This window comes from Phoxinus phoxinus (genome assembly GCF_949152265.1).
Source record: "Phoxinus phoxinus genome assembly, chromosome: 14".
NCBI classification, from domain to species: domain Eukaryota; kingdom Metazoa; phylum Chordata; class Actinopteri; order Cypriniformes; family Leuciscidae; genus Phoxinus; species Phoxinus phoxinus.
Window position 1 is genome coordinate 1,194,745 of NC_136889.1, and position 12,261 is coordinate 1,207,005.

A 12,261-nucleotide genomic window follows, 5' to 3' on the forward strand; every position below is an offset into this window, starting at 1 on the left:
CGGGCCTGGACCATGGAGCGTGGGCGACCAGGGCGGAGCACACTCAGAAGGGAGCCAGGGTGGAGCACACTTGACACAGGACCAGGGCAGAGCACACTTAACAGGGGACCAGGGCAGAGCACACTTAACAGGGGACCAGGGCGTGGGGAGCACAGGGCTGGACAGGACCAGTGACATGAACTCAGGCGAAGGTGGACGTGCAAAGGTCCATGTAGGCGTCGCCTCCATGGCCCTCACAGGGTACCTACGCCCCCCCCCCCCCAAAAAAAATACTTGGGGAAATCTACGGCTAAAGCCTCCAGGCTGGAAACCACCACAGGAAGAGGCGCAGGTAACACGAGGCGAAGAGGCGGAGCCGGCAAGGCGAGGCGCAGAGGCGGGGCCGGCAGGGCGAGGCGCAGAGGCGGGGCCGGCAGGGCGAGGCGCAGAGGCGGGGCCGGCAGGGCGAGGCGCAGAGGCGGGGCCGGCAGGGCGAGGCGCAGAGGCGGGGCCGGCAGGGCGAGGCGCAGAGGCGGGGCCGGCAGGGCGAGGAGTCTGGGAACGCCCTCCGGAGCCTGGCGAGCCCAACGAGTCCTCCTTCTCCTGCGACGGCGCTTCACTGGGCTTGATTCATTACAGGATGCACTTGACTCAGTTGACTCACAGGATGCACTTGACTCAGTTGACTCACAGGATGCACTTGACTCAGTTGACTCACAGGATGCACTTGACTCAGTTGACTCACAGGATGCACTTGACTCAGTTGACTCACAGGATGCACTTGACTCAGTTGACTCACAGGATGCAGTTGACTCAGTTGACTCACAGGATGCAGTTGACTCAGTTGACTCACAGGATGCAGTTGACTCAGTTGACTCAGTTGACTCTTTCGAGTCGGCTGGCACGCGCTCAAACTCCGGTTTGGCTGGCGAAACCTCCGCTGTCTCTGGATTAGCAGACTCAACAGGACCAGTGTGGAATCCGGGCTCGCGGGATCCAACACGATGAGTGGGTTTGGCAGAAACGGTATATTTGAAAGCCCCTCTGACGGTTATCAAGGGAGGATCAAACAGTTTAGCGATATGAGTCTTCAGTGGCGTGCGGAATGAGAGAGAGAAATCCGCCGCATACGAACCTCCCCGGCGCAGGGACAAGAGCAGTTCCTCGGGATCCTCCTCTCCTGCGGGGAGTTCAAAAGCCTCTCTGAATCGGGCGACAAAAACGGCATAAGAGGGGAACGAAATTCGACCTGGTTCCCAGAACGCGCCTGCCCACTCCAGAGCCTTTCCAGTGAGCAGTGAGCAGATGAAGGAAACACGGTCGTAATCCGAGGTGTAAACCTGAGGCTGATGATTAATATACAAGCTGCACTGCTGAAGAAATCCTTCACACGCCCCAGGTGAGCCATTAAACTTTTCAGGAAGGGACATACAAGGATAGCTAGATGCAGTACTCACACTGGGTTGCAATGGAACAGGTGCAGCGGGAGCTTGGGCTTGATTAGCGGCTGTGCTTGAGCTCTGCGGAGACAAGGATTGCGTTGAGCTTGCTAGTTCCTCGAGGAGAGATGTAAGTCTCGTCAGCTGTAACCGATGAGAGGCTAGCATGGAAGCTTGGGTCTTGATCACGGTGGATAGATGCTGAAAGACTGCTGGATCCTCGTTTGGCGAAGTCTTCTGTAACGTACGGAATGAGGCGGTCGGATCCATGTGCAGCACTTTATTTAAACTTGACACACAAGCAGTTGAAGCAGACATAACGTACACTCAGGCAGACAGTTCAACGAAGGGCAATCCGGTAACTCGTGGTCAAAACAGGCTTAGGTCGAGGCAGGCAGCACAGGTTCATAAACGGTCCAGATAACAGGCAAGGGTCAAGAGTCCAGGGAAACACGGAATACTAAAACAAGGAATAATGCTCAGAGATGTACGCTTATAGTGTAACAAGACTTCGCAAAGGACACAGGGAAAACTCAGGTTTAAATAAGGAACTCAATCACAGGTAATCAAACACAACTGAACATAATTAAACAATAATGAGTCCATGGTGGAAAATAACACAGGAAGAGAGTGCCCTCCAGTGGCTCATGCGGGCACTCCAGCCGCTGATTGTCACAACTGGCATTTTCAGGAAAAAGAAAATGTGTTCCTCTATGGAACTAGTGTGTGTGTGTGTGAATATAAAAAAATATTTTCTTAATTAGTATTTTTGTCTTGTTTCCAGTCCATATTGTTTCCATATTGAAAAATTCTTACATCAAGAAGCATTTACTAGATAAGTTAAATTACTTAAGAAATTATGTCTTGTTTTCTGATCAAAAACTAAATTGAGTTTTTGCTTAAAAGAATCTTGTTTTCCATTTGAATTAAGGTTTTTTTTTTTTACCCCATTGGTGGATATTTTGGCTTGTTCTAAGCTAAATCTAAAAAAAATATTTTCTGAAAAAAAAAAGAAAAAAAGATGTCATGTCATTTTACTCATCTAGTTATATATATTTGGACTGGAAACAAGACAAAAATACTAAGTAAGAAATGCATTTTTTGCCATTAAAAAAACGATTACAGCAAAACTAAAGAGCGATTGAGGTCAAGAGCTCCTCAAGGTCAGCAATGATTAATATGAAATTATACACCACCTTAAAGAGATGTAATAATAATGGCTGTTTTATGACTAAGGAGCCTGTAATATAATAATAATAACTTTATTTATATAGCACTTTTAAAGCTTCTCAGCACAAAGTGCTTCACAAAAGGCAAAAAGACAAGAAGAGCATTACAAAATATTATATCGTGGCGGAATAATAACACTCGTGTGTGTGTGTGTGTGTGTGTGTGTGTGTGTGTGTGTGTGTGTGTGTGTGTGTGTGTGTGTGTGTGTGTGTGTGTGTGTGTGTGTGTGTGTGTGGAATTGAAGCATTAACTGCTGGTTTGATGAATCTTCAGGAATACATTGATTAGATGTTCTCATCAAATCGCATCTCACGGCTCAAACCCTGAACACGAGAGAAGAGCCTCATCGGTCCATGACCTCGGGAACATGCAACAGCTCAGAGCCACAGGAGTCGTGGCACACGGACAGGGACGAGTGTGTGTGTGTGTGTGTGTGTGTGTGTGAGAGAGAGAGGATGGCGCAGTAAATCCTGAAATGTCGTCTTCATGGAAGAAAATCTGCTGAGAACAATGAAACCCAGATGGAGGTTGTCCTGCGCTTCGCTGGTGAATCGAATGAATGATGAGAGGAAGAGGAGAGAAAACGCTTTTTTGTGTGTGTGTGTGTGTGTGTGTGTGTGTGTGTGTGTGTGTGTGTGTGTGTGTGAGACCTATAACAGCTTTATTCTAATGTACGCTGTCAGATATGCCAGATTTAATCATGCTTGTGTAACATCTAACTCGTTTTTTTACATAATTCTGAAGAGTATTCTCTGTGGAACAATTTAAATCATGTTTTTAAAAAACTGGAGTATGTCAGAAAAGTACGGAGCCCCTAAAGGGACCTTTGCAAAAATAAAAATATACAGACTTTCACATGTTCACGAGAAACGCGATAGTTTAAAAAGTGTGAAGAGAAAACATTGTCGATATCACATCATGTATAGATTATGCACCTGATTTTTTTTATGCATTTTATGGGGTGTTAACGATTAATCGGCGATCGATTGTCGATAATACATTTAATCGATACAACTTCTCGATCATGGATTAAGCAGGTTCGCTGCTCAACCGCGAAACAAAGCGAGCGCGTTTTGTTTGCGTGTTCATTCGCAGCCTTTTGTTTTGTGCAAAGTTGTAATATTGTGTTTATTTTGTGTATGCTTATCTATATCGGAGTTATCTTGGATGCATTTGTACCCCTTGAATTAACGCTGTAGTAAAGCGTGATCAGCTTCAGCGCGCAGCTCAAACGGCACTGCACGACTAATAATGACTATTGCGTCCACAACAAGAGTCATTCTGAATGAATGGTAACTTCGTTCAAGTTCACTTGTGCATTCGCGTCATTTTGTGCAGAAATAATTTGTACAATTATGTTTATTTGAACAGATCTGATTACTCTCACATAGCAAAGCAAAAGCAAAGCAAACTAAGTGCTCCAGATTAACGGTAGCCTTCATTCAGCGCGCGCAGCTCAAGCAGAAATGCACGACTAATAATAACGATGAATAATTTGGGACTGACATATTACACAACATGAGGACACTGTTGTATTAAACCGTTGTGAATGCATTGGGTTTAGTTGCCGTGTTCAGTGCGGTGTTCAGCGAGAGCTCGTCCACAGTCACACTGCATCTGAGGCGGCGCTGGTGACGCGCTATATTAGTAGTAGTCATTATATTTGATTATTAAATCATTAATTTAATGAAATGATCAATCACATCGAAACATTTTACTATCCTACTAGCCCTTTATTTAGATTAAAAACCATTCTCATTCATTTTGAGCAGGATTTGCCGACCCTGTCACGCTGTTGACGCATATTGCAGTATTACGGCTAACGATTAATCTATTAATTGATCGTTAATTTAAACGACGATCGATCATGGGAATTTGGGAAAAATGAACATCCCTTATGCATTTATAGGTATTATTTATATTATTTATTTTTGTTTAGATGTTTTTTACTACTACTAAATAAATCACGCTAACCATTATACTTCCAATACAAATATATTTAAGTTTATCGTAAAAACAAGTAATACTTCTACCTTAAGTGTGTACATATAAATATAAATAAACATGTACACACAATACATTTCGCATATAAGAAAAAACATCAAAAAATACACTCCAAATATAAGTCATAATTCAAAAAATTATTAAATATATACATACACAAATTTACCAAATAAATATTTGCATAACTGTGCAGTAAAAATAATTTTTCGAAGGTAAATAAAAGAGTATGTTTTACAAAAAAATACTATTTACATTTTTCTACTTCAAAAATTAATGTTTAATTGAATGTTTCTCGCCATCTCTTTGTAACTGTTTGTGAAATTTATTGAGTGAAACATTTTTTTGTATGTTTTTTGATGTTTCTGCGTGTGAAAGTGTGTGTGTGGCTGTCTCCGGTGTGTTTAAAGGGTTGTCAGTGTGTCGGCGCTGATGCTCGTGACCTCCTCAGCACCTCGAAGATCAAGAGAAACTACGAGGACCAGGAATGATGAAAGAGGCGAATGATGTGCGGAGAAAGTTGCTCTGTTTTGCATGGAGATTTAAGTCAGATGTGGAGAATCAATGCATTCTTCCTTCAAATACATTTCCTGAAATGTTCACCGTATTTCACTCTTCAGGAAGTCAAACTGAACATTAAACATAGAGGAAGTGTTTTAATTAACATACAGAGAAATTACACATTGCCCTTTTCATGTTGAGGTCAGTAAAGTGTGTAAGGCACGTGTGTTGCAAGGTCAAAAATGTATATTTTCCATTAAGGCGAGACACGGCAGGCAAAAACTTTTTTTTTTTCACTGCTCAATTTTGAGATTTTGGCCTATTTGTCTTCAATAACATGTCTTCTTTCAGACTTGTGGTGAAAAAAGTCCAAAATACACATTTAGGTCTTTATTTTACTAACTTTGTCTATTTGCGTCTGTAGATTTCTCATAAATTCAACAAAAGTTGGCGTTATAAATCAAGTCTGCTCCCTGTCATCACACACACCGTTAGAAAGCTCTCTCTCTCCTGTACAATGCTGTCGGATCCAAATATGGTCATTTCCTTTTCATCAGCAACCAATCGTAAAAGTAAAAGGGCTGAATGCGCAATCTCATTGGCTGATGATAAATCTTTAAAGCCCGTTTTCTCAAAATGACTTCTCTCTCATTCTCCAAGTCTGAAATATCCTCTTCAATCGCACCGATATACACCAAACCTTCCAGTCTTGTACCTAGTTATATTATGAAGACATTTACTGAGGGATTTGTAAATATATTATTCATAGCCTGATTTATATAACATTTTATTCCAAAAACCATGTAGAAAATCTGGCTATTGACAGTATATTCTGATTGACAGGATAACAAAAGTAGATATCCATAAATCCCTCGGTCATTTTTTTCCCATCTAATATGTGAACACAATTAAAAAATAATTTTGAACCTGGTTTTATCCCATACTAAGATTTCATTTTTTTTATATATATGCAAATTAGCGCATATTTACCTAGATATTGTCTAATTTGCATATTTAAACATTCAATTACAGAAAACTTGTAATACATTTTTTTCTCATCATAATGTAGGGAATCAACTGGGAAAGTTTCATGGTGATATCTGCTAGTTAAAACATTTACCCTATTCACCTGTAGTGTCTCGCCTTAATGGCATCTGCCAGATCATTCCCACGGGTTCTGGAGAAATTAATCCTATTTGCGGATGGATCCTTCCCAAATCCATCTGAAAGTGACCTGATGAGGTGCTGTCAATCTCACATTAATCCCATCATCCTGACAGATATGAGCTGATAAGCTGCATGACTTCCAGTCCGATCCCAAATGCTGCTTTCATGATTGGATTTATCGACCGCTTCTCTGTCGCATCCCTCGGTTCTCTCAAACTAATCATTAAGAAAACACAAGGGCTGTCAAATTTTCATTTAGTAGTGCTGCTGTTTTTAATGTGTGAATCTTATCAAACCTGTCACAAAAATCTGGCTCACGTTTTATCCAAAATCAAAAGCACTTTGTGCATGAGTTGTTTTGTTTATAAGAGCATTTTCTGAAATGTTAGCATATTCCCCCTCATCATTGTAATGCCAAAAACATCATGCTCACTACTGTAATTATAAAGTATTAGTTAAACTATCAAGTATTTTTAGATCCTGGGAAAATATGATTTATGCTAATTTAATAAAAATAAATAATAAAAAAAACGATTAAAGTAGAATCATTGTTGAGAACTGATTTATAAAGAAAGTAATGCAAAAGAAAATGCTGAAATAGGCTTTGTTTTCTTTTTCTTTCTAAAAAATAAATAAATATAATTTCAGTAAAACTTTATGGTCCAATTCTCACTATTAATTAATTGCTGATTAGTATGCATATTACTAGGATATTGGCTGTTTATTAGTACTTACACTCTAAAAAATGCTGGGTTGTTTCAACCCAATTTTGGGTAAAATATGGACAAACCCAAATGTTGGGTTAAAAATGTAATGTAAAAATTTAACCCAACGGCTGGGTTTGTCCATATTTTACCCAAAATTGGGTTGAAACAACCCAGCATTTTTTAGTGTATAAAGAACATATTAATGTCTTATTTTGCATGACCATCCCTTAATTTAACCATTCATAATTAATACCTTACTATTAATGAGCAGTTATTAGATTAGTTTGAGGCAAAAGTCGTAGTTAATAGTGAGAATTGGACCCTGATCTAAAGTGTGACCATCATTAGTTATATTATTAATATGTTTTGCTCTTTGATTTTGGAGTGAATTGTGACCTGTGAGATTCACCCTGATATGAGGAAACTGAAGGTCATGTTAGGATTTCTAGTGTGTGAAGTCAAAGCCAAACAACACACACACACACACACACACACACACACACACACACACACACACACACACACACACACACACACACACACACGACCCCACAGGCCTGGCAGAACAACAAACGCTCGTCTAATAAAACACTCCGCATCTGCTGCCACTCATTTACACACACACACACACACACACACACACACACACACACACACACACACACACACACACACACAGAGAGAGAGAGAGCAGTCCATGGCTCGGTCACCGGCTACGTTTACATGCACAACTTTTGTTTCAATCGGACTGAATTACAGTTTTTTTCAATCGCTAACAAGCGCTTACCCATACTTCAGATATTTTTTCTAAACTCTTAACACAGACTCACACCTACAAAACACAATTGGCCAAATGGTTAATTTTCTTCTCAAAAACACATTTTGTTAAATATATACTAACTCTTCATTTCAAAATAGAACACATCTTTCTCTGCACACACTAACTTTACCAAAACACTGGAAATCTGACTCAAAATGAAATTATTCTGTCAAAGAATAACACTTGATTTCTTTTCACAAGGTACATGCAGTCAATCAAAGTACACCAGGTTTCAGAATACTGGCTATTCTTGACATTACAAAAACTGCATAGACTTTTATGTTTCAGTTTTACAGGTATTCCACCGTTTTTAAACTAAATGTCTTGGTTGGGAACTGTATGTCCACATGTCCACATGTACAGTAATGTTCTCATTCAAAAGCATTCCAGTAAAAAGCAAATCAGTTTTTTTCCTTTTACTCTTTACTACAGGAGGTACAGTAGAAACACGGTATGATAGAACAGAAAAAGTTTTACAGTATTGCTTACAGTGAACAAAATATCCATGAAACACATAAGAGCATTCTGAACAAAAAAAAAAAAACAACAGCAAAAAGCACAAAATTACTGTATCTAGTCTCTGCGATCTTCAGGGTTAGGCCACATGTTTTCATCAACATCACATCTGATATTATCCAAGGCGATGCACCTGGGATAAAACCACTTGGTATGTTGGATCCACCCTTGGCAATCATGAACTGTGATGTCCCTGCACCAGCATCCATGGCTTCAAGGAGGGACATCTGGTCATGCGGTTGATGGTCATAAACCGTCCACCTCCATGCAGAAAATAACTCCTCTCTGGGGTTGAGGAAAGGTGAATAGGGTGGAAGGAAGAGACTTACCAGTCTTGGGTGGACTTCAAACCATGTTGTTATTGCTTGCGAATGATGGAAAGCCACATTGTCCCAGGTAATTACAAAGGTCCTCATGTTTTCACCCTCCTGATCCTGCTCTGGACCCAGGCGCTGGTGGAGATCATTGAGAAAGGCAAGGATGCGCTCGGCATTATAGGGTCCACTGGCTCACTGCTCCTGCACCTCTCACTGCATCTCTCACTGGGCCTGCTCTTCTCACTGGGCCCCTTGCTCTTACTCTTCCTCTTCCAGACATTACAGTGTTTGTCTTTTTCTGTTTCTGTTTCCAAACACATCACTCCTCACAGTCCTTCTTTTACTGTATAAGTGTCAATGTAATAGAAAAAAATAACCCCTGCCACTCTAAGCCAGTCTAAGCCAGACTGGAATCAGCTGTGGTTGGCCCAATTTACCCAACATAAATAAGCTCTGTGTCAATTATTCAATTGTTTGTTTGTTATCAGCTGAGATATATTGTTTTTGAACTGATCATTGCAGAAGCAGAGGTTTTTATACTGTATCTAAGGTTTGGAATATTGTTTTTGCTATTGTGGGATGTTGTGTGTTAACATTCGTAAATACTACAAAAACAATCCATAGTTTTGTTGGGAGGTATAGCTTGTCTGTTAAGAAAATGTAAGCATTATGGAAATGTGTTCACTGACTGCATATTGTTTGAAAACGACATGAAATGTGTGAATGGTATGGCCACAAAAGACCGATGCTGTGCTAATTGTGTTTAGAGTTTTGAAAATGTGACAACTGGCTGGACAAACGCTTGTTAGCGACTGAAAAAAACTGTAATTATGACTGATGAATCTGAATGTAGTGTTTACATGAACGCTGAACAAGTGATCGGCTTGATGTGTGTGTTTATATGTCACAAGCTTTAAATCGGGATAGAATTTTTGACATGCGCGAATATACGGAGTTTCACGTTGTTTGCGCATAATAACAATTCTCCTATATTGGTTCTTTATTTGTTTTAAATAGCAGACTTAATATTTATCCATTTCTGTTCATAATTTGGAGACAATGAGCACATGAACCGTTGAGCCGCTGCTAATATTGATCACGCAGTAAAACTGCCCAAAACCCGTCGTGTGTGGATGAGAGTCTGAAGCCAGCACTGGCTGGCCGTGGTCCCGCTCCACTTCACTCACACACACACACACACACACACACTCACACACACACACACACACACACACACACACACACACACACACACACACACACACACACACACACACACACACAGAGAAAGAGGATTATAGAGAGACGGGAAACTAATTTATACGACTCTTTATTGATCAGGAGAACAGCTCTTCAGCGCGTCACACGTCATCACGCGGTTTCTACGCCATCGCACATGCGCAGTCCTTTCAGTTTCGGGTTTCTATAGAGACGGAGCGTATTTAAGCCACGCCCACACCGGGGGGGAAAACAATCCAACCGTCTCCATTGACTCTGCATTGTGAGAGGCTGCCTCCTCGTCATTTCTTGCTTCTAACTAAAGACAGAAAAATGGCTAAAAGCTGCAGTGTGCCGAGGTGTCCAGCAAACAAGCTAAGAAACCCAGACATAAGTTGTTATAAGCTGTCGACCCCAAAAAACGAGTGTTTAAGGACATAAATGTGGAGAGAGGCAGTGAATGTCACTCACAAACATTACTAGGCAACCAGTAGCGGGAACGCCCACTAGCGACCGCACCGCCAGCCACTGGCGACCAGCAGCGACAGCCGCTTGTAGTGTGAACGTAGCTTTACGCTCTGTCTCTATCTGATCAAGTGTTTACATGTTCTCTGGATCGGATTACACAAGCAATAAACACCCCTTTCAATCTGATCGAAATCTCATTCTGATCGAGCTCAGATCGAGGTGTTTACATGAAGGCTTGAGCCGTCAATCAGATTATCTGGTTGCATGTAAACGTAGGCGATGTGATCCTCTGTCTGGCGTTCCTCGCAGGGAAGCTCGCCTCACACGACCTCTGCAAAACCTAACAAGGTGGAGGAACATTTGAGAGGAAACCAGGGTTGATGTTGTATTGTGTGTGTGTGTTTAGTTGCACAGCTGGAAACTCAGATGTTGTGCGTTTATAGCTCAGCACACACTAATGGAGTTTCTCAGATGTTTGTCCGAAAATTTATTTTTAGAAAAAGTATATATAGACACTAATGAGGTGGTTGTTAACAGTACAGTAAGCGGCTGTGATGTTGAGATGTTTTGATCTTGGAATAAATATAAATGTTTGATTTCAGTGAGTGGCCCGTTTCCTCAAACGCTCTGAAACATTTACATCTGAATTATTTCTCTTTATTCCTCAGGATTTGAGGCGTCGACACCATCATTTGGAGTTTTTTTGTTGTTGTTGAAACAGAGACTTAAAATATTAGTTTAGGGACATGTTTCCGCCACAGAATAAAACATTTTAAAAGATAATTGCGACTTTTTATCTCAGAATTGTGTGTTATAAAGTCAGAATTGTGAGATATAAGATCATAATTGTGAGAAGTAAACTGCAATTCTGAAATCTTTTCTCAGAGTTGCGAGTTATAAAGTCCAATACTGAGGAAAAAAAGACTATATCTCACAATTCTGACTTTACAACACACAATTGTGACTATATATCTTGCAATTCTGACTATATCTCACAATTTCATGTTATAAAGTCAGAATTGCAAGATTTAAACGCAATTCTGAGAGTCAGAATTACAAGTTTATTTCTCGCAATTCTGACTATCACGCAATTACAACTTCATATCACAAAATTTTGACCCGCAATATTCAATTCAAGTCACATTTATTTGTATAGCGCTTTTCACAATACACATCGTTTCAAAGAAGCTTTACAGAAAGTCCATATTACATTTCGCAATTCTGATTTTATAACTCCCAAGTGCGACTTTATATCTTGCGAGATAAAAAGTTGTAATTACTAATATATATTAAATTTATTTATTCTGTGGCAGAAACAAGTGTCCATAGATGTCTATAGTTGAGCTGCATGATTAAAGGTAGGGTAGGTAGGATTTATATAAAAACTTTTTACCAAATTTGATTAAACTTTCTATATATATCAATGCATAATTAAAATGTAAGTACTCTGATAAAAAGAGTATAAAAATCGAGTGACTCTAGACCGTTTAATCTTCATTAAACACAGCTCATTATTTCCATTCGGGACGAATCACAGGATTGGCTTGCGCGACTGTCACTCTCCGTCGCCATGACTACCGCCGCTATTATTGGCTCTGCCCACGTACGCGCAGTCGCGCACCCGTTTTTAGGCGGGAGTGAATGGAATTAATGAGCTGTGTTTATTGAAGATTAAATACACTAGAGTCACTCGGTTTTTTATACTCTCTATTTCAGAGTACTTGCATTTTAATTATGCATTGGTATATAAAGACAGTTTAAACAAATTTGAATAAAAGTTTTTTTTAGACAATTCTGACCTACCCTACCTTTAACTGAAATATAACCAATATGGCATTTATCAAATCTCAATGCCTGCAATATGATTAAATACATTTGCAAACGTGCTTATCAACATT

At 40.2% G+C, this 12,261-nt stretch overlaps 1 protein-coding gene across 4 annotated transcripts in view; it reads left to right on the forward strand.

Moving 5' to 3' along the window:
- Positions 1–12,261, forward strand: part of LOC307010796 (gamma-aminobutyric acid receptor subunit pi) — a 75,966-nt gene that overhangs the window by 36,827 nt on the left and 26,878 nt on the right. For 2 of the 4 annotated variants that reach the window (XM_079635781.1, XM_079635782.1), the window contains exon 1: positions 10,461–10,711. The exons of the other annotated variants lie outside the window; for them this stretch is intronic. In XM_079635781.1, coding sequence (XP_079491907.1) covers positions 10,500–10,711 — 212 coding nt within the window. In that variant the 5' untranslated portion in view covers positions 10,461–10,499. Of the gene's footprint in view, positions 1–10,460; positions 10,712–12,261 lie in introns of those variants that run through there. 4 annotated transcript variants of the gene reach the window in all.